General features: G+C 36.3%; 1 protein-coding gene across 10 annotated transcripts; it reads left to right on the forward strand.

The window, feature by feature from the left end:
• The first annotated feature begins 457 nt into the window (after positions 1-457).
• Positions 458-26,151, forward strand: LOC124158647 (coronin-1A-like). 10 transcript variants are annotated; one of them, XM_046533879.1, is made up of 15 exons: positions 459-683; positions 4,460-4,581; positions 8,128-8,202; positions 8,297-8,494; positions 9,788-9,904; positions 10,021-10,170; positions 11,262-11,426; positions 12,166-12,390; positions 13,210-13,296; positions 13,724-13,846; positions 17,086-17,203; positions 20,506-20,636; positions 22,088-22,192; positions 24,880-25,002; positions 25,336-26,151. In XM_046533879.1, exons 3-15 carry the CDS (start codon positions 8,179-8,181, stop codon positions 25,456-25,458), a joined length of 1,689 nt encoding a protein of 562 aa, XP_046389835.1. In that variant the 5' UTR covers positions 459-683; positions 4,460-4,581; positions 8,128-8,178; the 3' UTR covers positions 25,459-26,151. The 10 variants fall into 10 exon arrangements, with proteins under 10 accessions (XP_046389810.1, XP_046389835.1, XP_046389819.1 ...); XM_046533871.1 differs by lacking the exon at positions 459-683 and adding an exon at positions 1,446-1,528; XM_046533913.1 differs by lacking the exon at positions 459-683 and adding an exon at positions 1,446-1,528 and having other exon boundaries at positions 8,128-8,193.
• The last annotated feature ends 1,587 nt before the right edge of the window (positions 26,152-27,738 follow it).

Below are 27,738 nucleotides of genomic sequence, written 5' to 3' on the forward strand. Positions count from 1 at the left end.
TGGGCCTTTTTCGGCGCGGATAAATACTCAAGTTGCACCATTTGCACATTGCAATCAATTCAAATCGACTCTCATTATACATAAATAAGACGCACGAGAAAGAGGAAAAGGCTGAAATGGAAAAATTACCGAGACTGCTGCGGAAGTTTTATTTACAAATTTGGCTTGAATTTTGCGAAAATTTGCGAAAGTAAATTTCCGGCTTTTGAGAGAACGTTTTTCACAATATTAAGGACTTTTTAAACGAATTTTCCCCCTAAATGGAGGACAAAATGCTTCCGATCTCTTATCTGAACCATTTTTATCATGTTTTGGGGATTCTAAAAAGTATCATACCCATAACATAAGTTGGTCGGGTATGTAAGGTGATTCAGGCATTGAAAACTCCGCGGTTTTTTTTCTACTTGGCAACAAGTTGGCAACAGCATTAGGTTGGTTGGTGCGCCTGATCGGGAGACAACTTTGCTCTGAATGTGCCGTATGTGCGTCTTCGTGGGATAATCTTATGCCCAAACGAAGGCACGCAGTTGGGGTATTTGATCGTCCCTTTTGAATTTTCGGTCATCTCCGAGATTCCTGACAAGTATTATTACAAGTTTGGAAAATAATCAGCTCTTATGATTGAAAAAGGAGCCTTAGCGAACATGGTCGATGTGCGTGCCTGCAACAAGCCGTTGGAACGGGTAAATATTGTAACAAGTGGTCATAATGTCTTTCACGCTAAGAAATGATTAGTCGATAATTAGCGCTTTTAGTCTTAAGGAGATCTCTATACTTTTCAGCTGGGGCGATTCTTCACGCATGAGTGACATTTTAGTGGTTTAATGCTTAAATAATATATTTTGGTTATGGCAAGAGCCGGGTGATGGAAGGTGTGCTCACTAAGTTTATTGTTATGGTCGTTGTGTAATTCTTGGATTAATATTTAAATGCGATGCATACTTCTTCTAGGTACCTAATTGGATGATAGCGATGATTTCGAGGGTGGTGGGTTGATTGTGTGAAAGTGATTCGAATCCTGTCAATCACGGATTCTTTTATCTTATCATGCGATTACGGGTAGCTTCGGAGTTGAAATCGTGATATGTGGTGTAGATACGTCTGTTACTGAAGTTAGGTGTGATTAACGCCCAGATTTATGGCCATCGAACGTGAGGTAACCGGCGTAGCTCAATAATTCCCCGCAGGCAATGGGCTGTTTAGGTTGTTTGTGACCACGAATTAGGACAAAAAGTAATCTGATATACTGTGATAATGCTATGTAATGGTGTTATATTATTGATAAAATTTCAATTATCAGACAATGCATTATTGCCTTTCCTACTTTAAAGTAGTATTTATATTGCTAATATAGTAATTTAACGTTGCCCATGATTTAATAAGTATTATTTGTGAATAGTTGATAGAGTTTCCAAATTTTTATCTTACAATGATTATAACTACAGAAAACGTTGTATATCTCTGGGAAGTCAAGCTTTTTTGTCGACTGCCTGGAAATCAATTTCTTCAAAACTACAGTTGGAGCAAGGTGATTTGTTTCTTACTTATCCACCAGTGAATTTATATGAGAAAATGATGTGGCGTTATAATGTTGCACGATGCATGCTTTAGTAAAATATTTGACTCACTGTTGAATATATGTTTAGCGATGCTGGCATGAACCAAATGTGTGACATTAGTCGTAAACGATAGTCAATGTGTCGCGACGTTTTTTTGAAGTTTGGGTCACCATGAGGGATGTTTGCTGTCAATCACTCGATAACAGGTCAAGCTGAAAACCTATGTAAATGAAACATGATTTTCATTTTTTTTTAACTTTAATTAGAATCAATCCATGCTCAATTACGATGTAAACACTTACTGTTGTCAATGTATGGAGTGTCCCTGTGTGTATCTACAAAACTGTCATGGTTCCGTTCGTCTCATTGTGAGGTGAGGAGCTTACTCTCTACTTGAACCCTTATTCCTCTCCATTGGAAGTGGAAGGTTTATCCTCTCAATTGTGATACTCCTAGAGTTCCTTTCTTACTTTATAATTATTTAAATAATTTCCTTGTGTTTGTATCCCTGCCGCTGTCAAATGCTGTGTGTGTGTTTCTGTTAGCCCTTTAACTAGACGTGCAAATTTTGCAAATTGCTTTCGATCGGGTCACCCAACAAAGATAGGATCCAAAGGATTTAATATTGATGTGGTTTAGAGATGTATAGGCATAGGGCAGAGATGCTGTAGGAGTCTGGTGATTGAAACAGAAGTTTTTAAAAATCCCATTTTATGGTTTAAGTTTATGCCAACCAGCAATCATAAGCAGGGAGAGGGAGTGGATGGGGATGTATGAGCAGCTAGGGAATCTCTTGGTAAGAAAGATGCATTGGTGATTGGAAACTAAAATGTGGCAGTAGGGGAAGCTATGGGCGGAATTGAAATTGGCAGGAGAAAGGGTATGATTAGAATTCTTGGCTGTGTGGAATTTTGGCATAATTAGTGTTGCAAGTGAATTTATCCTTTATTATTATGAAAAATAAATCTGTTATACCTCTCACAAAGATCAAAGAAATATTATTTATCTGGCAATGCATAGATCATATGTCTTTATCTTCATTGTGGATAATTGAAAATGGGCATTTGAGTCACTTCAGTCTCATATTAGCTAAAAGAAAGTGGGCATCAATGAGTACTTGTGTGTTCAGTACAATTTGCGTTGATTTCAGATAGGCTGCAGCAATAAACTCACCAAAGAATTTTTCTTTGGTGAGTTTTTCATTTCAACTAAATTTCTAACTCTTCAACTTACATGCAGCTTTCTCATCAAATTCACTCTTCTATTCTCATTACTTGTGAACTGAATAATGGTGGCAGCCACTTAATCGTGAATACAGAGAGATAAATCATTTATTTCAAGGATTGACTTTGTATTCTATGTTCTTGACTTTTTATGCTGTTACATGCTTTTGGTCTGCGTAAATAATAGGAATATATTGGAACTATCTTTGGAAGGGGTTAACATGGGTGAACCATTTGCAGAGGTGAAGTCATTTTTAGGTGATTTAAGAGAGCAGGCAATGTATAAAATTAAAGCAAGACCATCAAGGTTGCATCAGAAAAGAAAGAGATTCAGGATTTGTTTGCCAGAATTCATAATTCAATATTTAGGAGAAATTTTCAGCATCTGAGAAGAGAGGTAAGGATTCATGTATAAAAATAGGAAGTGCCCTTTCAGTGAATGGACCCATAAGCCTCAGAAATTCAAGTAAAGGCTCATAAGAATAGGTTTATAAGAATTGTGTGCAGGAGTTGTGATAAGGTTTTTTTTACCTACTTGAATAATTAGGTGAAAGCAGTTCTGGAATGGTGGTGGTTGATTCATTATTTTTTTATTTGGTTCTAGGCTACTATTAGTTTTATTGGAATCAGCATGCTATATTACACTTGCTTGTTAATGTTATAAAAATTAGTAAACATTATTAGACCAGCAAATTATACTCTGTATTAATTACAATTACCCAAAGCACTCAGGGTAACCTTATCAAAGCTAGAGTACACATCAAGTCAAATGACTTTTCTTCTTTTGAGTTTTTGCTTTATGAGTTAATGAAAATATGTGCTTTACCTTTTCATGTTTGGCCTGGGCACTTTCAATTGAACTTATATTTGTGCCTTACTTCTTCATGTACTTCTTTATATCTTCTGCTTGAAATTCACATGTATTTTTTTACAAATGGTAAAGCATATTTTTATTTCATACACATTGTAGAAATTTGGAGATTTAAAACTAACATAGATCAGATCAGAAAACACTTTCTAAATGTAAATCTCATCTTGGGATACCGCGCGGGTAAGATTGTATGAGAGCGCCGACGTTTCGGGTACCGACTCGCTACCCATTCTCACGGCTACTAAAGCCTGAGAATGGGTAGCGAGTCGGTACCCAAAACATCGGCACTCTCATATAACCTTACCCGCGCAGTGTCCCAAGAAGAGTTTTTACATGTTGTTCGCCGGGAATGTGTAGAATCTTACTTTCTAAATGATTGCATGAGTTTTTGACTAATGACAGATTATTTTGGAGTTTTGGGTTTGCTTTAATTCTGTAGTGGTAATATTTTCACTCAAATGCTCTATCTTGAAATGCTTGAATTATTTATTGATTGATGGCTCCCCACATTAGTGCATGGTTATTTGTCAAACATTGTTTCACAGATGAGCATTGTTTTTAAAATCTTTCTTTATGAGCAAATTTTTCAGATAATTTTCTTGGTTCACTGTTTTTATGTTTCACTTTTTTCTTGTTTTGGAAAAAAGTTCAAATTATTCATAAATAAATAAAATTATTCATTTGGAGCAAATTACATCATAATTTATATATTTGTTGTATGTATATGATGCACACAAACTTCTCTCTATAGGTTGCACGCATCTGGGCTTATCTTTTGATTAGACCTATTTTTGGATGCATTACAGGGTTTTACAAATGCCATACGGTTTCCTGATAGTAAAATACCATGAAACGTGCTTTGACAAAATTGAAGACTTAATTTCCTTCCTGATTGTGAGCATCCTATAGTGAAAATTACACTTTCAAGGTATTGATACTGCCTATAATGATTTTGAAGAATAATGATCACTAACCCGAACTATTATCTTCTGTTTATATACAAGATGCTCAAGGTTTTGTTTTTAGAGTTTTGGTGTATGTAATAATGTAGTAAATTGATAGATACCTAGCTGAAATGAGTGTGGGATCATTAGGTGTTTAAAATATCTATGCTTCATTGCAACTGCTACTGCTACTTAGTACTCTTGGTCGTATTGCTTGAAATTAATTATTTTGATGCCCAGAATAAGTGCTAGAAGTTCTTTTTATTGTATTGAGAATTGGCATTCTTACATCAGTAGAGTGGCTTTGAAATACGATTGCTCTTAAACTTGTTCCGTTGTATCTTAATCCTCAATGTGAATCTTGTTAATATGTATGTACATAGTTGCTTGTAGTGAATGATCTGTGGTGGTGAGTGGTTATGGCAATAGGCATAATAATTACTATATAAAAGATCATAAACTTTCCCGGCAAATACTATTGATAAAGTGTTCTTGGGGTTTGGCACCGAATAAGGCTGTTTAAGGCTAACGCTTTGATGAGGTGTGGGCCAAACTCGGCAGTCAGTCTTAGCCCTGATGATGATGAGGGAGTTTCTCATCGAAACATTAGCCTTAAACAGCCTTACCTGGTGCCAAACCCAAGAAGATTTTATCAATGACTTAATACTCAGATCATCATCATCACTGGTCAACAATCCAGAGATTGGTTTGATGCACCTCTCCACTCAATTCTCCTGTTAGCTAATCTTTTCATGCTTATGTATTTCTTCTCTTTCACATCCTTCTTTACCTGTTCCATATACATGTTTTAATCACGGTCTTCCTTTTCGATTCTTCTAAGTTCTGATTTTGTCACCACTACGTGGTTTTTGTATAAACTGTGGATGATTTTCCTGTCATTTTAAAGAATTTCAATTTCCTTCAGGATTCATAGCATAGAGGTCCAATCCACGTTGTCAAACACCTTATTAAGTTCACAAGCGTAACAAATGTAGCTTTTTGTTTTCCATTCACTTCTCTGTGAGCAGCCTTAGGGCTATTATTGCTTCTGTGGTGCCTTTTCTTGTTATGAATCTGAAGTTTCCATCTAAGTACTCTTTTGCTCTTCATTCTATCCTTCTATTGATGATCCTTGTGCATATCTTGGATGCATGTGTTTTCAGGCTTAGGACCCTAAAATTTTCACAGATCTCGGCTCTTTTTCTCTTGGGAATTGGGATTATAATGTTCCCCTCAAAGTCCTTTAGTATTTCATTGGTTCAATGCATTTCACTTATGCTTTTGTACATCTGGTTTGAGGTATTTCCAAGAACTTGTTCAGCTGCTACCTGGAGTCCACTTCAAATATTTTTCCAACTCTCTTCCACTTGGTCACATCCTGTGCTAATTTGTCCACCACAGCTTCTTGATACGCCATTTGATGTCTAGGCTCCTTCAATATTTCAACCTGACAAGTGATTTTCACTGCTTTCTTAATTTTTTTTATATTTTAGTTGGCATTTAATAATAACTAAGTTATGGTCACTGTTGATACTCGGGGTGATGAGAGGTATTACTTGGGGGCCTGTAGTCGCCAAGTCATGGCATATGCACAAGTTTTGGTATAATTTAAATGGCCTACCTTACCCAAGGGTGGACCAATAAGGATGCAGAATGCCATCTCTTTTTTTGTCCATGACTCCTTATTTGATGAGTGAACTTACTTATTTCACAGCTAACCTCTATATCTAGAGGTCGACCCACCTTCTGTAACTTGGTGGATGCACTCTGTCTTAAGTTCAGCCGCGAGATACACTCAAATAAGACCCAGAAAGGAATTAATACAATACCTTATTCAGTACAGATACATGCTGTAGAAAGTATTTATTGGAGATAACTTAAGATTTTGTGTGATGTGTATGAAAACAATCCTTGGTGATAAAAATATCATTTGCTATCATAGTTGTTCAAGTGTACATAGTATGTCGAAATCTATTATGTATTAGTTCTCATCATCTGCATTTTTGAAAAACATCTCAAATGGACATTATTTTGATCTAGTCAGTTATTTTGATGTATCATTTAAAGTACATATCATCATCAATGTTAGCCTTTTTATTCATTGAGATATTTTGGAAATGCATTATAATGAGAAAGATTTAATTAATATAGAATAATAATAATATTAATATAGAATCCTAATTTGCTCTTTATGTCATTGTTATGTAAAAAATAAAGTATGAGTTCAATTATTTATTAACCATTGGTCCTAACTTACATTTATCTAACTATTTAAAAAAGTTAAATGTGGCGTGGCTATCATCTGGTTGCCATTATGTGAAGGGGTTCCTGAGGGCTTACTTTTTAATTTTATATGTTTTTTTTAGATTTTGAGTTGTGAATTTTCTTTGGGCTAAAAAATTAAATCTCTTATTTACTTTAATTACTGGAATTTACATATCTAGTGCTAATTTAAAATTAAAGATGTTATTATAAATGCCATTATTTATAACATGTTTATACTTGTTCCAAAACAGAGCTCACGAACAGTATTGTTTGTTTATGGGAATGGAATAACAAGTGATTGAAGTGGTAAATTTTCTCAAAGCACAATTAATAAAGAGATAGTTGTGGCTCCCCCACTGGTGAAACGATCAATGCTAAAAACATTTTTGTGTTTTTAGTTATTGTTTGGGTTAAATATTTTTGTTTTAATATGCTAATAACTATTTGGTTCCAAAAATGTCTTATGTTAATGACCCCATAAAAAATTATGAGTGCATAAATGTCCTTTTTGCCATTTTTGTCTATACCAATACTGTTGATAGTTTGATGTATGTGAATGTAATAATATATGATTCTTGCTTTGCTATTCACCATCAAATGCAACCATTAGCATCCAGCTAGTGATTGGCAGATGAAAAAACACCCATTATTTGGTATTTTTAATCAGAATTTTGGTCAGAAAAAAGAAATTTAGAATTTAAATCTTCTGTTGGTTCTGGTTGTCTCACAATCTATAATGCATGATTGAGTTATAATTCTCCTATATTGCTCATAAGTTTTTCTTCATATCTTAATACTGTCCTTTGTGATAATCTATTCTGTGATATATTTATCCCAAATAATCATTAGAAATCAAATGTGATATCTTCAGTAATTCTCATTAAATAAGTTGGGAGATTAGAGGCTAACAAATGCTATGTGGTTCTCAATTGTCTTTTTTTATTATCTTTTCTTGTTTGACTTTTTATGCTTTCATAATGGAATATTATATCAATGTGTGAAGCAATTTTCTTAGTATTTCACATATTGTGTGACTCACAATAAGTCTGTTTTTTTTTGTATCAATTTTATTTCATATTTGATATGATTTTTAAAATGAAAGTTCAGTATTAAATGTTGAATAACATCTGTAACTCTTCCTTGTTTTCATTTAATTCAGTTAATGTACTTTTGTATGGCGAATTATATTTTTTTGTAAGCTTATTACATCCATTTTAATTTTTTTCTATTTATTCATTTTTTTATGTTTTTGTTTTGTTTTTCAGTTCTGAGAACTAAGTGAGGGGTGCAGAATAGATATTTATTTGGGATGAAAAATGACCAATGAGGAGGTATTAAAAGTAAATAGGATTCTGCCAAGGATTTAGAGTTAGTTGTTCAGTTAATATCTCTTGTAAATGTGTTGTTAAATTGTGTTTTAATGTTTTGATCTAGCTAACCTTTAGGGGTGTGAGAAGCTCTAAGTTTCGTCATGTGTTTGGCAGCCCGGCAAAAAAGGATAAATGCTATGAAAACATCAAGATCACTAAAAATGCTCACGATTCCCATTTCTGCGCAGTCAACCCAAAATTTGTCGCAATTGTAACTGAGGTGGCTGGTGGAGGAGCTTTTTTGGTCCTTCCTATTTACAAGGTAAATATGAATAATTCAAATGTTATGGTTAAAAATTTAGGGCTTTATTAGTTTAATTTAAAATTTATAGGTAGATGGTTTGATTAGATTTTTCATTACCACTTATGTGTCCTTATCTTGATATCAGAGTTTGATAATATTTATCTTCCCAATATCTGTGAACTTTACTCTGAAGTGCCTTTTTTTATTTAACTGAAGGGTGTGTCCCAAAACCTTGAGGTAGGGTAGTGCTTGTAATGATTGCTTATGCTCATGTTGATCAATCGCTGATGTCATTCACGTTCATAATGGCAAGAAGACAAAAATCCTTGCTTGATTGTTTCTGGCTTTACTTTGTGAAAATCCATTCTTAATAATAAAACGTTATTGTACTTTTCCACACGATTTAATTAATATGACCGGTTTCGTCGCAGAGGCGACATCATCAGGCACAGAATCCGTTATAATAACAGTTATATTGTTTTTTTTAAAAACAAGAACAAAATAACTGTTATTATAACGGATTCTGTGCCTGATGATGTCGCCTCTGCGACGAAACCGGTCATATTAATTAAATCGTGTGGAAAAGTACAATAACGTTTTATTATTAAAAATCCTTGCTCTTAATTTTACTTGGGCATCTTGTACTGCGGAAATGGCTGTTGCCTCAGTACATATTAACTGCAATGTGCTTCCTGTAGAGACTATCCCTTTCATCATGTGCCACTTTTGATCTTTAATTTTAAGTGCTCAAAGCCGGCCTCGGTGGTGGTGGGGTAAGGTCTTCGCCTGCCAATCCGTAGGTCGGGGGTTCGAATCCCACCTGGGTAGGTGGCAGGTGCCCCATCCAGGGCATGGATGCTTGTGATGTTCTATTGTTAATGTTGCAACCCACGCTGTAAAGGTCATTCTGTGCTGTTTGCGGGGAAGTGAGAAATATTATTTTGACGATATTTGGCATTTGTACCAGAAAAAAGTTTTTTGTTTGAAGTACATAAATCAAATTTCATGATTTAAATCCTTTGTCTTCATCATTTGGTTTGTCTTGTTTGTCCACGTTAGAAATTTTGTGATAAAATTCTCAATTTATTTGGTGATAATGTCACCCTCTAGGTTTATGGGCATTGAAATAACAATAGAACTTCTTTTATTAGCTAAAAATCCCACTATGACCCTTTGAGACAGTGGCATCCATTACATCCTGTTGAATAAAAATTTTTATTCCCTTATTTAGTCCAGTATTTTGTATTTGATTGTCAGTTGTAAATTCTGACAAAAAATGATTGAATGATCTTAATGTCTTGTTATTTATAGACTGGGAGATTGGAGTTTAATGCTGGCCGTGTCACTGGGCATAGAGGACCTGTTCTGGATATCAAATGGAACCCATTTAATGACAACATAATTGCTTCATGTTCTGATGACTGCACGGTAAACACTTAAATATTTTAAGACAGAAAAATTTCATTGAATTTACGATGTTGGGTCATGAACAGTAATATTAAGTGATATGATCGATAATCAAATGGTGCTTTTTGCGTTTCAAGGTTAAATTGTGGTACATTCCTGAGGGAGGGCTAACTTCGCATTTAAATGAATGGTTGGCTGATTTACGTGGTCATCGAAGAAGGGTGGGACATCTTGAATGGCATCCTACTGCTGAAAATATTCTTCTAAGTGCAGGTTTTGACCACTTGGTAAGTGATACTTGTTTTTAACTTTGCTTGTGAACATTCATGGTTAAAACTACATGACCACAGTGAGGGGCAATATGGAAGACGTAGAATATTTGGAGATGGATATATTTTATGTTTGGATGAAGATCTTTCTAGTGACCCCTTCACTCCCAGTTTGAGAATGGTATGGGAAGGCTTATTGTATTGGACTCTCTACCCTGCGATGATACCAAATGCATGCATTAAGTTAAAAAAGTTGTGCTTATGAAAACATTGAGTATTGTGCTACCCATGATCCTTTTAAATTTTTTTCATTTCTTATATAATTCTGATTAGTCGGAAGTACAGTTGAATTATCCCTGTAGTAATTAATACTAATAGATTCTTGTCCTGTAAAATGCAGAATGAATAGTGGCAGAATACTAATGCTTCCTCATAAAATTCACTCCTGATACCCTGTCATTGATTTCATTGATGGCTTTCTCCGTTTAAAAATTGAAAATGATTGGAAATGGAGAATGACATGATAAGTGCAGGTGAGGACCATTAGTTTCTTATGATCTTAGAAGAGGTAAACATTTCCTATGATCCCCATTGAATATCCACAATTCATCAGTTTGAGTGATAGTTTTTCTTTTAATTTTAATTGTGCTGCTCTAGAGGGAGGAGATGAAGAATTGCATTTTAAACTTGGTGTAAGGAATGTTTTTTGCTGACAATATGCAATTTTCCCTAGAATCATTTGTGATTTTGGAAGGTCAGTTTTGAAGGTGTATTGTTTAAATTGATTTGGGGCATGAATCCAATACCAATTGTGAGTTACACACTTTGTTAATCTATATGAGCTCTTGTACCCTTCGGGATAATTTAATTACTCTATTAATTAATATTACTCTATGGAAAACAATCGTGAAAAATAACCCTATGTTAACCTTTGGCCACCAAATTTCAATGCACGATGGTTGCCTTTTCCTGCCGGATTTGATTGGAATGCCTTTAAATTACAGTGTCCGTACAGGCATACCACTTTTGAAATTCTTTCTCATACTGATAAATGTTTGTACTTAATTTACTTTGAATACTGTGTCTGATTTTTTTTAAAAACATTTTAGGTCATTGTTTGGGATGTTGGACGTGAAGAAGCTGTATCAATTGTGGAAGGGCATCCTGATGTCATATACTGCATGTCATTCAACCTGGATGGAAGCCTCTTGGCTACTACTTGCAAGGATAAAAAGCTAAGAATTATTGATCCTCGACGTGGAATTATTCTTTCTGTGAGTAAATTTCTCAATTTTGTCTGGAGTTCATTATCTTTTTTTTCGGTTTATCTGATACTTTTGCAGTTAGGGTTGATATTTTACTTTTTTGACAAGAAATTTATTTTAATCCATTTTTATGAAACTTAAATGCCTTTCTCAAAAAATATGTTGGGTCAGTGGTAATATGTAGCACTGTCAGTCCTAATTAGTGACCATTTTTGTGTTTTTAAGTTTATTTTTCACTCTACTTTGGGTCTGGAGCTTACATTCTATATACGTCCTCTGCAAAAACGTTCGACAATCACCCCCCGAATCAAATCCGCTCATCTAGTAGCCCAACTATACGAATCCGCTCAGCTGGTAGTAGCCGAAGCGTGAACACTCCTCTAATTCTCCCAGCTTCAGAGATGAGCGTTTGTGCTTCGGCTACTGCCAGCGGAGCGCATATGTATTGTTGGGCTCCTAGATGAGCTGAGTTGATTCGGTGGGGGATTGTTGAACATTTGTGCAGTGAAGGATTGACTCTTTGTGTAGGGTTTCATCCAGATGGACTATTACACCTTGGTCTGATCCAGTTATAAAACGTAGAATATTATCAATTCTGAGTTTCATTCCCTTCCCCTGCATTGGCTCATATGACATGAGCTGTTGATCACCTCTTCCGAATCAATATTCTTTGATCTAGACCCCTTAGAAAATTATTATGTGCCATGGTTTCTGTAGTAATATATCTTGATTTTCTGTTTTTTTTCAGGAAGGTGTCTGTCATCTTGGTACCAAAGCTAGCAAGGTAGCCTTTTTGGGAGATACTGGTCGGTTGTTTACAGTTGGCTTTTCCCGGCACTCAGATCGTCAATATGCAGTTTGGGACCAGGATCATTTGGATAATCCACTCTCCATGGAGACTATTGATTCCTCATCTGGTGTACTTTTTCCGTATTATGATCACGATACAAAAATTATCTTCTTGGCTGGAAAGGTGAGATCATGTAAATATATGGTGTTAAAAGCATAGTTTGGGGTTAATGATAAAAAATAGAATTGATGGATTTGAAATATCAAGTATTTAGTTTTGCTGTTCTTTTCATTACACAGTTGTGGAATTTTTTAGTGTTTTTTTTAGTGTATTAGTTTAGTGTAAACCCCCCCCCCCCCCGAAATTTCTAAGTGAAGTTAAGGGGGGATACACTATCAATCGCCACGCAGTGAAGAAATATTAATTTATTGTTAGGTTAATATATGTATATGCTGATAGAAAACACTATATTTGAGTAGCTCAATAAATTTTATTTTTGATTTGATCAGTGGGTATGGCTCTTTAAATGGAATTAGACATTCTTTTGTTAACAGTAGAATGAATCATAGTTACCTCCTTTTCATCTACACTTGGTGGCATCCTAATCGTGGGAATGTGTGAGCGAGGTGAGTGGAGGTAAAGAAGAGTGATCCATTTGTAGAAAACTAAATTTTAATTTTGTAATTTCGTAGACTTGATCTTGCAATTGTAGTGTTATTTTTAGGTCTTGATGGGATAAGAGATTTTTTTTATGAGTTTTAATCAAGAAACATGTTCAAATGCCATCATTGTTGATATTGTTTTTGTTGTTGCTTGTTGATTGTGGCCATTTTTTGTGCATATCTTAGAAGATTATTTTTATTGCAAGGAAAATTTTCTCTCTGCCCTTACTATTGGAAAGCATTCATATATTTTTATTTACTATAAACTTAAATCAAATTGATTGTAGCTAAGTTTTTAATGAAAACTCTAATGGTTTTATGTATATCTTTTTCATTTTAGGGTGATGGTAATATTCGGTATTATGAAGTTGTTGAGCGGGCTCCATGGATTCACTACCTCAATCAGTTTCCCTCGGGATCTCCTCAGGTCAGAATTTATTCTACTTAGAAGTTTTTCTTACAGTTGCATTGTAAATGATTTTTTGTTCTAGTACTGCTGGTTCTGCCAGTGAGAATGAACGGAGGTAACTCTCATGACTAGGAATATGAAAAAGGTGGGGTTATTTTATTGCCGAAAGTGGGATCCTCATTGTATGCTGTACTCACGATAATATGCTTTTATTGTATGAGCATGAAGTGAAATGCACAAAGTTTTGTACTAACTTTATTTCACATCCTGATGTTGAATTCATGTGAAAACATGAAGTTTCTTTTGTCCCAGCTTAGTTTCTTATACTACTTCAATGCTGAGTAGTTTGCTATTCACTTGCGCCTAAGAAACAATTTATGCAGGGTAGAAGTGATACCTTTTCATTTTGTGTTAAGATGTATATTTTTTCTCAATCCCTTTGTAGCGTGGCCTTGGAGCTATGCCTAAGCGTGGATGTGATGTCAGCCGCTGTGAAATTTTTCGCTTTTACAAGCTACATGCCACTAAAGAAGTTTGTGAACCAATCTCCATGATAGTGCCACGAAAGGTTAGTAGACTGTGTTGGTCAAGGAGACCAATATAGTTCTTAATGTTTGTTGGAAATTGGTGATGTTTTCCGTCAATGGTATGTCTTGTCTTTAGCAAGTGGATTGTGTGAAATAGTTCAATGAGAGTTGGTATATTTTTTAGTAATTTTTTGTAGTATCATTTGATAGTTATAGAGCGTTCCACATTTAGTTGACAGTACGGGCCTTATGGATAACAGTGTTGCCAAGCTTCCGCTCCGCCGGCAGGCATCCTAACAGCGTATGCAACAACACATAATAGAGCGCCAAAATGGTTTAGTTCAAAAAGGAGTTAGGGATCGCACGAAAGACGGCGTAAATTAAGGTATTTTTTAGCGTAAATTACAATACCTTTGCTGCAATATAAAAGGAAAAGTCTTTTGTTATTTTATGTACTTATTCAATGCACAAGCTGAATAATGAATAATCTGTTATGTAAAAAATAACAATAAATTGAAGGATAATAAAAATTATCGCCACTCCTGAATGAGACAACATTTCTATTCCTTCCATATTATGCAATATTTTTGGGCTCTGGCTAATATTACATGAAAGGCGATGTTGTATAAGACATCATCAATCATTAATTTTTCAAAATTTTCCCGTACTTGATTTATTAAAGATCTCTTTTCAAGCTGACATCTTCAAAGCTTCAATGTTCTCTTTCCTCCACCTTGTAGTAGGCAAGGATTCCAATTTCCTTGAGTAATAAGAGGCATTACCTACCACTATATTTGATCCTTCGGGTAAGTTTGCAAGAAGTGAGTGCTCAAACCATCTCTCGTAACACTCGCCACCCACTTCTTCATGCTCATCCATTGAGTGCTTTTTGTACAGAAACACATGCAATGCTTCTTTTATGAACCCATTTACCGTTCCTGCGTGTATAATAGCAAACCGTCCTCCTCGGGAAGTAGGGGCCAAGCCCAGTATCGAGGCCCTCTGCCAGTATTTAGTCCAGCAAGGAAAGCTTGACGCGGGTTTTCTAATTGTTTGTTTCGCATACTAATGTTCACTATTTGTCCAACATTAATCCAACTTTCGCCTGTGAATATACTCGTCCTGTGTTCGCGACGATATTTTTTTAGCTGCCTTAAATAATTAATTGTGCCACCAACGAATAATATCATCCCTTTCGATAAGGATGCCGCCTGCGTTCGTACACGAAGCCTATGTCCAAAAGAAGACGATATAGTGCTGTCCTTTTGTAATCTGGGAGAATACTATCCATATTTACCGATTTTAAGATGGATTTTAAAGTCGGAGGAATATTTTTCACGAAAGATTCATGTACCTTCCTTCTTATTCCCGATCTCACAAAATCGTCGAAAATCACTGCTCTCGAATTTTTGTAAGGCTGTCTAATTTCTTTAGTTTTTGAAGGAGTCACCAATGGACCACGGGAACTTTCCTTTCTCACTCTGTAAATAGTGGTCTCCTAGCACCCAGTAGCCTTCGAAGCTTCTCGGCAGGCCTCACTAATGCTGAGAGATTTCCTTAAATACGAGAAGACTTTGAGCACCAACTGTCTTTCGTGGCTTATGAGCTTCTCACCTTTTCTCCTCTTCTTTGTATCATATATATTGGTTGGGCATGTTACAGCAGAGATAAGTGTAAAACACACTTCACAATTCTCAAATTCAGCAGACTACAGAACACTTGTTCACTCCAAAAAAAATGCAATGACAAACTGAACGCCTTGGTAAATTCTTCCCCCGGCCCCTTCGGCTACGGTCGATTTTGGTGCAGGTTTTCTGGTACCCTATGAAAAGAACTCAGAAAAAAACCCAAGCCCCCTTTTGTAAAAGGCGTAGACTGGATGAGAAAAAACCCAAGCCCCCTTTTGTAAAAGGCATGCACTGGAAGGCGTAGTGTTTTGCACAGATTATGAGATATTTTCTTTCTTGGCTTATGCGGTGGGACCGAAACACACAAAGCGAAAGCGTCTTATTTCCAAGCCACTTGTTTACTTTCGTGTATCAATGTATTCAGATAAAAACACTGCTGTTACAATGTATGAGTATTCTCTGTTTAGGATATCAAACGAATAGATAAATACATTTCATAGAATGCATTGACAAAACACTCCTTTTCCGCCCGAGAATTTTCCCTCTGCGCGCAAGAAAAAGCAAGAAGCCCGGCCCAGCGGCGCCGTAATATTTTTTCTTAAGATCAAAACCTTTTAACTCGCTTCAGAATTGATGTAAGTTAATGATTTTTTCACCAAAAATAACTTTCTAGTTTTCTCCACATTTGATACGCAGCATATAGGGACCTACGACGTAAGAAACGTAAGTTAGTAAGCGACTACTTTTTACCTTGCAAAAATCAAAATTTTCTTGTCCTAAAGGGTGTTACGTCGGCATAACAACATTTTTACTCATAATTTGTACAATTGGTGAAGACCTTCAAAGAGAAAATAGTGTGAAGAATTTTGTGCAGAAGATTCAATTTCATACAGACAACGGTCAGGCAGATATTGCGAGAAGAAGCTAAAGTAAAAAAATACACGTTCCTGACGGAAATTTAAGGAAATGTTTTTTATAGCTTTTGTTATAATTTTTATCGAAAAACTATTGGCACCAATGAATGCAGCATCTCTTTCTACATTAGAATGCAATTTTTAATCAGTGCATAACGCAACATTAATTTTCGTGCTGTTATTGACAACACCGCGCTCCTGGCCTTATGGAGATTAACATGGGAAACGATTCTCCATAAGAGCCCATACTGTCAACTAAATGTGGAACGCTCTATAGTGCTCTATAGTTGTGCATTTTTTGAATACTGATAGCATCTCAAAAGCCGGATGCTGCTGTGACTCTACCCCACCACAAAACCTTTGGTGTGGGAGAATAGGTTAACCTACTTGGTGTGAAAAATGAGCCTAGTAATGCTTTTTATTTTGGACCTTTAAGGAAAATAATAATATTAATCATAGAGTTTATTTTAGCATCATTGACTGTTGATTTCTCCAGGTGCTCTTTTTGCTGGGGTGACCCGTGGCACCACACATTATTCTTAATGTAACACACACATGTCATAAACAGTATGAGCAATTGGTCTCCCTTTAGCTCTGTCTTGCTTTGCATTTTTGATAGTTTTCTCATTTATGAAACATCAACAATTGGATTGGGACACTTTAGAGTGATTTTATCTGAAGTAAGATGCTATTGTATTTTTATGAATAAAATTTTGAAATTTAAATGTCATATTTCAGAGTGATCAATTCCAAGATGATCTCTTTCCTGACACTGCGGCCCCTACACCGTCATTGACAGCAAAAGATTGGGTTGCTGGAAAAAACAAAGGACCAATACTAATATCTCTCAAGACGGGTATGCTTTTAGATTGATTTTTTTCCACCTCTGATGTGAACTATTTTAACAATGACTTTCGGCAAATGATAAAGTATCTTCATTGGATTGGATTATGCACAAAATTCAAAATAAAATGAGACCAAACAAAATGACATTTTTGAAGCCTGTTAAGCATGGAAGTATTAAAAATTAAAAATTGAGAGAGGAATGGGGAGTTGGAAGGGACAGAGCTTGGAGTTCTTTTGCAGGAGAAAAGCTCAAGGGCATCAAGCAAAAGTTTCAAGTGAGAGCTATGGGAAGTGGTTTCTTTTCTCTTCTTTGATTTCATCGCCCCTCCCCTTCTTGCCAGTTCCCCTCTTTTCACATGATCTTCTTTCTTGGTCCCCAATTTTTGAAGCAAGCTGATAACATGAGTTACCTACTGTGGTCTTGGTGACAGCCAATAAATTTCTGTAATTACTGGTTTACCATTGTATGCTTTCAGTATTAGTAATGTGCACAAGGTATAAAAAAGAAAGAGTCCAAATATGACACATTACTGCCATGATGAGTGCTGCTATCCGGGTTCTCCTACTGTGTTTGTCTGTTGCAAGAACCTGGATAACTGCACTCATCATTAACATCACCGCGGAAACTTCGCAGGAATTAAATTTCTGACATTATTTTCCTTTATATCAGGTATTGCTTGATGGTTTGTCAATATAATTTTGTCATTAATTCCGCTTCCTCATCCATCGGTGTCAACTGGCTATGTATGTAATAATATGAATATAAAATTTGACCTTTACGAGTGATTCTCTTCATCCAAATTAGTAATACATACATACTCCTTAGGTAGTGTTTGTGAAAAAAATTGGAAAATAAAAAATTGAATTCCACACTGAATTATCTTTAAATATTCTGTAAATGCAGCTACATTTGTACATAATTTATCCCAATTCATAATTTCTGTCTGAAGGTAAAATCATTTACCTGATACTTCATTGGATGATTAAAAATTATGTGCCACTTAGTTATCGTGAGGGAAGTGTTAAAATAATTGGATGGTATATTTTCATACTCACAATGATGCTTTAGGTCTACCTTTTTTAACTCAATCTGTAATGATAAAAATGTCAATCAAAAACTAGAAAAACATGCTCTTCTGAGAATATTTTAGCTTTAACTTATTTCTTTCAAACTGTTAGTTATATGTTTATTATGATGGATTTACGTTAAATTATATGACATCTCACTGGACACATAATATCTAAGAATTTTAAATATCAAGTATGATGATATCTGTCAAATGTGTGGCATAAAAAGCCGTAGGATTATATATGGTGGTAAAAATGGCACATTCCTACAAGTCGGCAATACATGGTAATGCAAGTTGCATAGCTTCCTATAGAATACCGAATTCAGTGGCACCAACTCCATGAGGCCTGAGCCCCCTCAATAATTTGTTATGAGTGTGAGGAAAAAATGTGTCAGGCTTGTCGATTTTCCCCGGAGTGTCCAGATATCGAGACTTGAGTTATCAGGGTTCTAATGTTGATCATATGACTCTCCTAAAATGCTTAAAAAACTTAAAACTCACTACTTATTAAATATCCTGGGGCAAGATCCCCAGTTTGGGCACCCCCAATATTTTTTGTAAGTCGCCATCCCTGACCAAATTCGGCCAAAGTTGCAAAAAAGAAACATTTATTTTTTACCATATGCAAATTTTTTTGAAGGTTAATATTTTCAATTTACCTTATTTAGCATGTTATTAAGTAAAATGAAATGAAAAAAACGATACATACATTCTCAAGTATTTCATCACGATTGTAACGTACTGATCTTGCTGCATTTGCGACGCGGCTGAAGCTGAAAAAAATTTGCTGTCTGTGGGAAGGAAGAATGGGCAAAATGCTGAACAGTTCCTGACTTCACAACAAGTTAATTGGTACATTGTTCAGACTTTGCCCTAAGTTCCTCCACTCCACACTGCGTCGCATCGGCCAATTCCAAAGGTGCCAAATTTGAATTTTGGAGCACACTTGAATTTTTAGAATAGTCATATCTCTTGTAGTTGTAAATCGAATTTTCATAAGAAAGGGACTTACTTTATGGTCTATTTACGATTTGTAATGAGTAGATCAACATGATTCTACAGAAATTAAGCTTTTATATGATGTTGCGTGGATACTGAAGTATGTATTCCCTACTGAAGAAAGAACCATAATTGATGCTCTTGGGCACAGTGCATGACGTGAACTTAAATGTAGCACAATGATTATGATGCAGCATGGTGTATACCCACCTAAATGCTGTTGCTTTTCTGTGGAACCTCATGATAAAGTTCATTTCATAACCACTGAGACTGAGGTTTGTAATATTGTGGTAACGAAAAGTTCATAATAATGTTTCTTTTACTATAGATTGGATTAGCCTTTTTGTCGGGACCAACGATTAGCTTCTTAAAAAGTGAGAACTTCATAATAACGTTGTTCGTAACAACGAGAGTCTACTGTAGTGTTATCAGCGAAGTATTATGTTTTGCCTTTAAAATCTTGCCATCATGTTGGAATTGTCGGAAGTGGATTACTGAGACCAAGATGAAGAATTTGATTCCAAGTGGATTTAGCATCCCATTAATTAGAAAAACACTACATATTTATATTAGATTTAGAATTTCTTATGAGTTACTTGATGCATCCAACTCAATGAGAGCTTAACTGAGATGGAGCAGCAGGACCTTACTCAACATGAGGTGTTCATTCACCAAGTCTCATTGCTCCTCTGTGAGTGCCCAAAAATTGTATGCCAGTTGGACAAGTTTGCTATGTGGAGTTGTCTGTTGAGAGGGGTTAGACTGTTTTGCTTCACTCAATGTTGGACTGGTGAGATTACTAAAAGCCTCAACTGCCTAATCAGTTTAAAAATCCTATTACTATGTAGTTTATAGAGATACACTTTGCTATATTTATTTAAAAAAATATCTTTATGTTGAATACATTGTAGAAAAATTAATGAAGCATGAAGAGAAGAAATATCAAATTGAAAAGATAAGCTGATTGAAGTATGTATTGAATGGAGAGAGGCATGAAACTAATCTCATGATTGTGCATACCTACACATTAGTGATAATTTTATTAATTAGTAATAATTTTATATTTTAACATAGCTCCAACTCTTTAATTCGTTTTTATTCCGAAAGGGTTTTTACTTCCCAAGGGTTATTACTTCCTATGAGTGCTTCTATTATTGACACTGCCCTTGGGATTGAGAGCTAACAGAGCTTATGTCACTTCTGCATAATCATTACATTTTGTTTTATTTATTTGATTTTTCAGGTGTTCTGGTAAAAACGCACAAGCCAGTAGCTATGAAGCCTTCAGAATCCCAAAGTCAGCAGAGGAACCTCAGTAAAGCAAAATTTGCTTTTCTATCTACGGAAACTGTTCCAGATTATCGACCAGTTGAGGTAATTATTTTAATTTAGCAATTTGAAATATTTCAATAGAAACTGCCAAAGTTTGCTAGCCTATGGCTGTTGTCATACCCGACACAGATGAAACTTCTTTTGGGAGACAAGTTTCAACAGAGACAGGAAAAAGTATACTGAAAGTATTCAAAGAAATGAGTTTCTGTATGTAGAGTGGAAGATCCAAGTAATTAGGTCTCACTATGGCTATTATTGCTTGCTATATTATCTATAAGCATCGAATTTAGCCTTTTAATTTCCATAATTGTCTTTACTTTCTCTTTTTCATTTCTTTTGTTTGTGTTTTGTTTTATTTTGTTTAAAACTGGTAGAAAAGCCATTTTAAGTTGTTGCATTTGTTGTTTGTTGAAAAAGACTTATAAACAATTGTATTCATTGTGCTGAGGCCTTAGGGGTGAACAGGTTCAGCATTAGTTTCCAAGACCAGGCATTACACTGCATTTTGTGCATGCCAACTACCAATCATCATGCAACCACGGATGTGTGTTTCTTGGAGAACAGCACTTACCTTCATTGGTTGGGGAAGCTGTTGTTATCATTGACAAAAAAATTGATATTTTCTTGGTGGTTGAAGATATTTATTGCATACTTACATTTAGGCAAATTTTAGCCAATGCTTCATTGTGGCACCTGACATCCTGGTGTGTGGCTTTGGCAAGCTCTCAATTCTTCTCCTGAGGGTTGATGAAATTGCCAGGCACACAGCCTGGGTGTAGGCCAGTGTAATGGATATGTCAGAAAAGCCTACTTGCTGGCCAGGCAGTCTTTCGTATTTAATATTCTTTCTACTTGTGATCCATGTGTATGTAGATATGTGCATCCTATAACTGACTATTCGTTTTCTTCACGAATTTTATTGCTCTAAATAGTGGCGTCAAGTATTTATTTATGTATGTAAATGTCTCTGGTGCTTTAGCAGCTCATTTGTTGTAATAGAACTGCTGATGATGCCAACTAAGGGAATATTCATGCTTTGAGTATGCTCTTAAAAATAAACTCTAGAAATACAGTCCATATATTGTTGACAATTCTATTAACTCAATTTCGGAGAGTTGCTTGTGCATACCTTCATTCTTTTATGTAATTTTGTTGTCATAGATCTTGTCATTAGATGAGATGATCAGCAAATTCTAGCTTAAATTTGGCCCTGGCGGTATTTACGAAAACTTCTGATCAAAATTGCTCTCAAGCACAGTTAAACTAGGATATTAATGTATTATTATAATGAATAATTCTTTAACAAGGAAAATCTGTGTTTCACCGTGAGAATTATGGTCAGCACTGCAGATTTTCCATGGCTAAAGCAGTTTAATTCTGGAGATTCCATTTGACGATATTCCTGTGCTGCACATTTTGTTGCTGAGTTATTATTGCTGTGACGCATAAATGTGACTTTACAATCAAATTAATTCACCACCTTAATATTTCAGATGAGGCAAGTGATGGCACCTACTGACAAAAGCCAAAAAACCAGCTGCAACCAAAATACAAAATTTTATCAAATTCAGCAAATGTGGGGAGGCTTAGCCGATAAGGTATTGTTTTTTTATTTTTCTATGTGTGCATTTTGAGCAGTGGCAGGGTTGTTCAATTTAATTATATCTTTCAATTATATTTAGGTGACTCAATCCCCTTATTTGGGTATTCTTTCTATAGTATCTAGTATATTATGTGTCTTGATTTAATCTCACCATTTTTAACATAATTTTGGCAATAATGGCATTTGGATTGTGTAAGAACAAAAAGCTGATTAGCATGATGAAAATGGGGGATATAAGTAAGAAGCATGATTTCCCCTTTTTTGCATAGTTGAACAAGTTCTAATTTATTTTTAGAAGAGTGAAAGGATGTTGACAAGTTATTGTCAATACATGGGTTACACCGAAAATTAGTTCCTTTTTGGCCTATTGGTTGTAACAGTAATGCTCAGTCTCGAATTTTTGTGCATGGAGTGATTCAATTTCATCATGGTTTTGAATTGGCAAATTCATCTACAAATTGTTTGTGTGTGTGAAGAGAGTCCAATGAGTGAGCTAATGGTGAGGAAATGGGTTCATGAGTTTTAGGCAGGAAAACATTCACTTGAGGATGATAGTGGGAGGGGAAGACCCTAGCTTGTTAGGAGTGAACTTGTGGCAAAAGTTGTCAATGCTCTTCGCATTGATAGTCACTTTATTGTGGATCAACTCCATAAGTGTCTCTCAGAGGTCTCGCAATCATGTCTATGTCTTTGTCTATTGTCTCTGAAAAACTTGATTTTCAAAAAGTTTGTGCCTGATGGGTTTCAAGGGATCTGATGCCTGAGTACATGTCACAACAAGGTGCTGCTACGTGTGAATTTTGGGGTTCCATAGGATTGAAGGGTGGTACTTTCCTCGTTCATCATCAGTGGAGATGAAACCTGGGTGCTTCACTATTCATACCCCAGAAAACTAATGGCAATCCATGCTGTGGAAATGCACCATCTCCCCGTGTGCATTGATAGTTTGATGCATTGCCATAACTTGCAGTCATGACAAATTTGGGCCATCGAAACAGTGGTAGTGGTATGAAAAGAAAAGAAAATGGATATGGTGTGGATGTGATTTTACATCATAACAATAGGAAGGGGATATGATGGTTGAGCCCATGGCCCTTATATACTGGTTACTAATCTCCGGCTCGGAGTTTGTTGCCTGAGATTCCGCTTCCACCCCTCACTCGCCTCCCCTCAAACACAACTATGGGCACAGTGCGCTGTCACTAGGGGAAATATGGAACTAACTGCGCTATCGAAAGCATATACCGTCGCCGACAATGCAGTTAGTTCCATATTTCCCCTAGTGACAGCGCACTGTGCCCATAGTTGTGTTTGAGGGGAGGCGTGTGAGGGGTTTGAGGGGTGGAAGCGGAATCTCTGGCAACACTCCCGAGCCAGAATATGTCGGGAGATTAGCAACCAGTATATAAGGACCATGGTTGAGCCTCTAATCTTGATATGAACTTACTAGTAATAGTAGGAAAATGGTATTATTTGTTTGTTGTTGTTCTATTTTGATAAGCATTGAAACCTATTAGTATCCTGACTTCTCTGCTTGCATATATTTATTTGAACTAGTCATGGGCCCTGCACGAGTGAGTCAGTTCAAATGTGCGACTCAGCAGATAGAGCTGTGAGGCGAGAGAGTCTTATTTGGTGAGCCGTGACTCCCTCCCCTCCACAGACAGCACACGACTCCCTCCGCACACACTGTGAGTGTTGAAGTCATGAGGGCAGAAGTTGGCTCCATGCGCACACGACTCCCTTAGCGCACATTTGCGCTGGAATTGTGCGAGGCAAAGTCAAGACACCCGGTGCTCACGACTCCTTCAGCGCACACTGTGCGTGTTGGAGTCGTGAGTGGTGGAAGTTGGACTCCATGCGCACACGACTCCTTCCACAAACATTTTCCGTGTGAGGCCCATCGCATGTTTGGTGGGTCAAAGGGAGCACATGGCACTTTTCGTGGGTAGCCCACTGCTCACCTTTTCACGTTGCTTGAAAGATTCTCCTGAATCATTTTCTGGGTATTACTCAAAAGAATCTCGCATGACCCTTATCGTAATTCTCTCTCCTGCATGTTTCATGCATTGTGAAAGAAAAATGGTGGAAGATGCTCATGTAAAAGTTTTCGGCAACAGCAAATTTATGAAAATGATATGAGACAATAATGAAAATTTGTTCAAACACAAACAACTAAGATTAATCGATGAAATTAATTATGAATTGTTAACATGATCATGTAGTTTTGGAGAGAATATTTTGTTACCACGGAATTCTTTAAATTGCTGTCATCTCTTAGCACAGGAGACGGAATACATTTTCAGTCTTCCATGAAAGATATAACGTATCCGCAGACATGGTTCCTTAGTTATATTACCTGTTAATAATTGTGACAATGCAATACGTGGTTGATTTGAATACAATTTTTCAAATTGTGATCAAGGAAATGTTGCATTTTAAATGTTCGTTCAGAAATCCCCCCCTCACCACCTTCCCCTCTTCCCCTTTCTTCCACTCCCCTCTTCCCCCCTCCCCTCAACCCAGAAGCACTTTGCTGAGTCGCACTGTGTGAGCAGCTCTCTGGAGTGTGCTGTGAGCGGTGAGGCAGCTCCACAAAAAGAGTCGTTTATGCCATCACTAATTTGATCGCATTGAAAGCAGTGAACCGATGCTCAATATTTCTGGTTTGTATTCTTCTAGGGCAATGATGCTGATGATGTCTCATCCAATGACTTGGATTCCAATGTACGTGTCAAAAGGAGAGCTGTACAAACCTTGGATCGAGCTTTGGACATGGTGGATCTACCAAATGACCTAATTGAAGTATGTGTAGATTTTTGTATAAATCATTAATCATGTAGTTTGAGGGATACAATTTGCAATTTATTTTGTTATTGTTTTTTTAACATGCTAAGTTTGTCATCATCTTTACCCTTAACTTTGCATATAATAGAAAGACCGTGAAAGTCTAATTCTTGTTTTACAAAATTTATTTTAGTGTGGTATTCATCAATTCATCAGCAGTTCATTCAATTAAAATTTAATATTGAGTTTGAGGCAGCTTTTTTTGTTAGAACTCTTTCTGTAATTTATGTTTTTAATTAATCAAAATACTTTGAAATAGTTCTCAGCAGCATTTTGATCATTTATTTACAGTGGCGGATGCTCTACAATAAACAAAATGAAGAAATTCGGAATCTTAAAGGACTCTTGGCTGGTAAAGATCGCATCATCAAAGAATTGGAGGAGCAGATTTGCAAGCTTAAGGCTAATGCATAATTGGAGATCAGTATGTGAAGATTCAACGTTCTAGGCTTCATCTACTGTGCAATGACAATTTCTATCAAGCATTCTGCTGCATTGCATATTGCAAGGTATCACCAATTTCACAATCACTGCTATTCTTGGGCATTTATTTTACTTTCTGTGGTTTAAACAGAGAAAGGATAGCTGCATTGTGATATGTCTTGCACATTTTATAGGAAACAGCATATTGCCTTTAAGGTCCTACTGACCTTAACTTCAGGTCTCTGTTTCATAATGCATTTTAGTTGTGTTTGTCTGTTTTATGGGGTCATTTTATAGAATGCTACAAAGTGATTGCTTTATATTGTTGTGAGAGTTATGCAAGGTCTAGTGGAATGACTTTAAAATCCATGAAGGCCTAATTGTGCACAAAATCAATTTTCTTACTAAAATTGTGATTGTTAAACATTCCCAGTTTCTCTCATAATTCTATGAGTTAAACTGATGGGAACCATACACTGCCTTCATGAGGTAATCTTGAATTTAAGAGAAGCCTTTGTGCATGCTTGTAATTTTGTGCATTTTGGAAATGCATATGATTGTAACAGCTAAAGATGCTATGGCTTCAAGTGTGATATTTCTATTACCTACTCACCCGCCTGTGCTTCACCCAAATGGTATATTGTAACAATGTACTTAATAAACACAATTTGTGATGTGATGGAATCAAGATGTACCATTCTTAATTGTCTCAGGAAAATTAGAATGGTTGGAGGTATGAAAAGAGCCTGAATTCAACCATTCTTATTTCTGAAGCTCTCGGCTCAAACAGTTCTTTGAACAGCAAGCGAAGGTTGGACCTCTCATACCTCTACCCTTTACCATGTGGGGTCGTGATTTCATACTCTTTCAAGAACTGATCGCAGGTCTGAAACAATTCACTTGTAGGAATTGGTACACTTTTCTACCTCACGAATGGCTGACAAATATCAGGCAAATTAGTGTGTGCAAGTCAGGCTTATTGCAATGTGCTGTGAACAGGTATTTCAATTCCTTTTCCAGGTATTTCTCTCTTAAGCCCATGGAATTAAAGTCATATTCATGCTCAAAAGGGTGACTTTAAATTCTTTCTACATGAAAATGAGTGCATTTGAAGATATTTTAAAATAATTTTCAAGAATTGGTAATTATTAGATGACTTAAACTCTAAAAAACATCAATATGAATTAATTTCTGATGGAAATTTTATTTATTTTGAGCTTAAATGAGGAATTTCAGTATTTAGTTAGATTCTTGAAGCCTTTCTAACAGCAACGAGCCGTAAAATTATTATTACTATAGTATTCTACCGATTACGGTAGGTTTCCATGGGGTACTAAAGTAGTAATCTGGGAGCCTCCCTTTCCTTCCAGAACTGCCTTCTTCAATTCACTCTAAGGCCCACCCCCTTTCAATCTATCTAAAAATCCTAATCTCTTCCTTCCCCTCCCTCATTTACCAAACACTGTACTCTCTAATACCGTTATCAACATCCCCTCCCCGCTAAGTACTCCCTCCATCCAAACCTTCTATCTCCTCCGAATCTCATCTATAAGTTGCCTCTCCTCACCCATCATATCCAGCACTTTGTCATTTCTCCTCCTCTCTGTCCATTTCACCTTCTCCATTCTTCTTCATACCCACATCTCAAATGCCTCCAATCTTCTCTCGTCGTCCTTCCTCAGAGTCAATGTTTCCGCACCGTAGAGAGCTACACTCAAGATCAAACTCTTCCGTAACCTTTTCTTTAAACACTTGCATAACTCCGATCCTCTCAGATGCTGTAGAGCAGTGGTTCCCAAAGTGGGCGCTACTGCCCCCTGGGGGGCGTTGCTGTAGTCTATGGGGGCGAAAAGTGCCAGAGGGGTGGCAGGGGGGCACCGGAGGGTCCTGACAATGTGACAAATGCGAAGGTTCCGTAACCTTCCTTTTGTCTTTGTTTTCAAGCTTCGTTTCTAAAGTTTACTTTGTTTCCTGCATCTGGAAGTAATTTAAACCATGTGTTTTCTTACATTTTAGATTAAGAACGGTTGAAAAATATTTCCAAGCCTTTCTTGCTCTAGGGAAACGTATGAAGCGTTTCAGTCTCATTTGGTCTATCGTTGGTACAACTTCACGACACACAGAACTTCGGCAGTAAAGTTCAGTGTGAATAAAACGGTTGTGAATGCGGAGAGAAATCAGGTCATCTAGATCGGCACATGAAGCATGCTGGCTTGTCAATTATATGAAAACCTCCATACTCTATGAATTTGTCTAAACTAGGTTATTGTT

The sequence above is a fragment of the Ischnura elegans genome, chromosome 1 (assembly GCF_921293095.1).
Source record: "Ischnura elegans chromosome 1, ioIscEleg1.1, whole genome shotgun sequence".
NCBI classification, from domain to species: domain Eukaryota; kingdom Metazoa; phylum Arthropoda; class Insecta; order Odonata; family Coenagrionidae; genus Ischnura; species Ischnura elegans.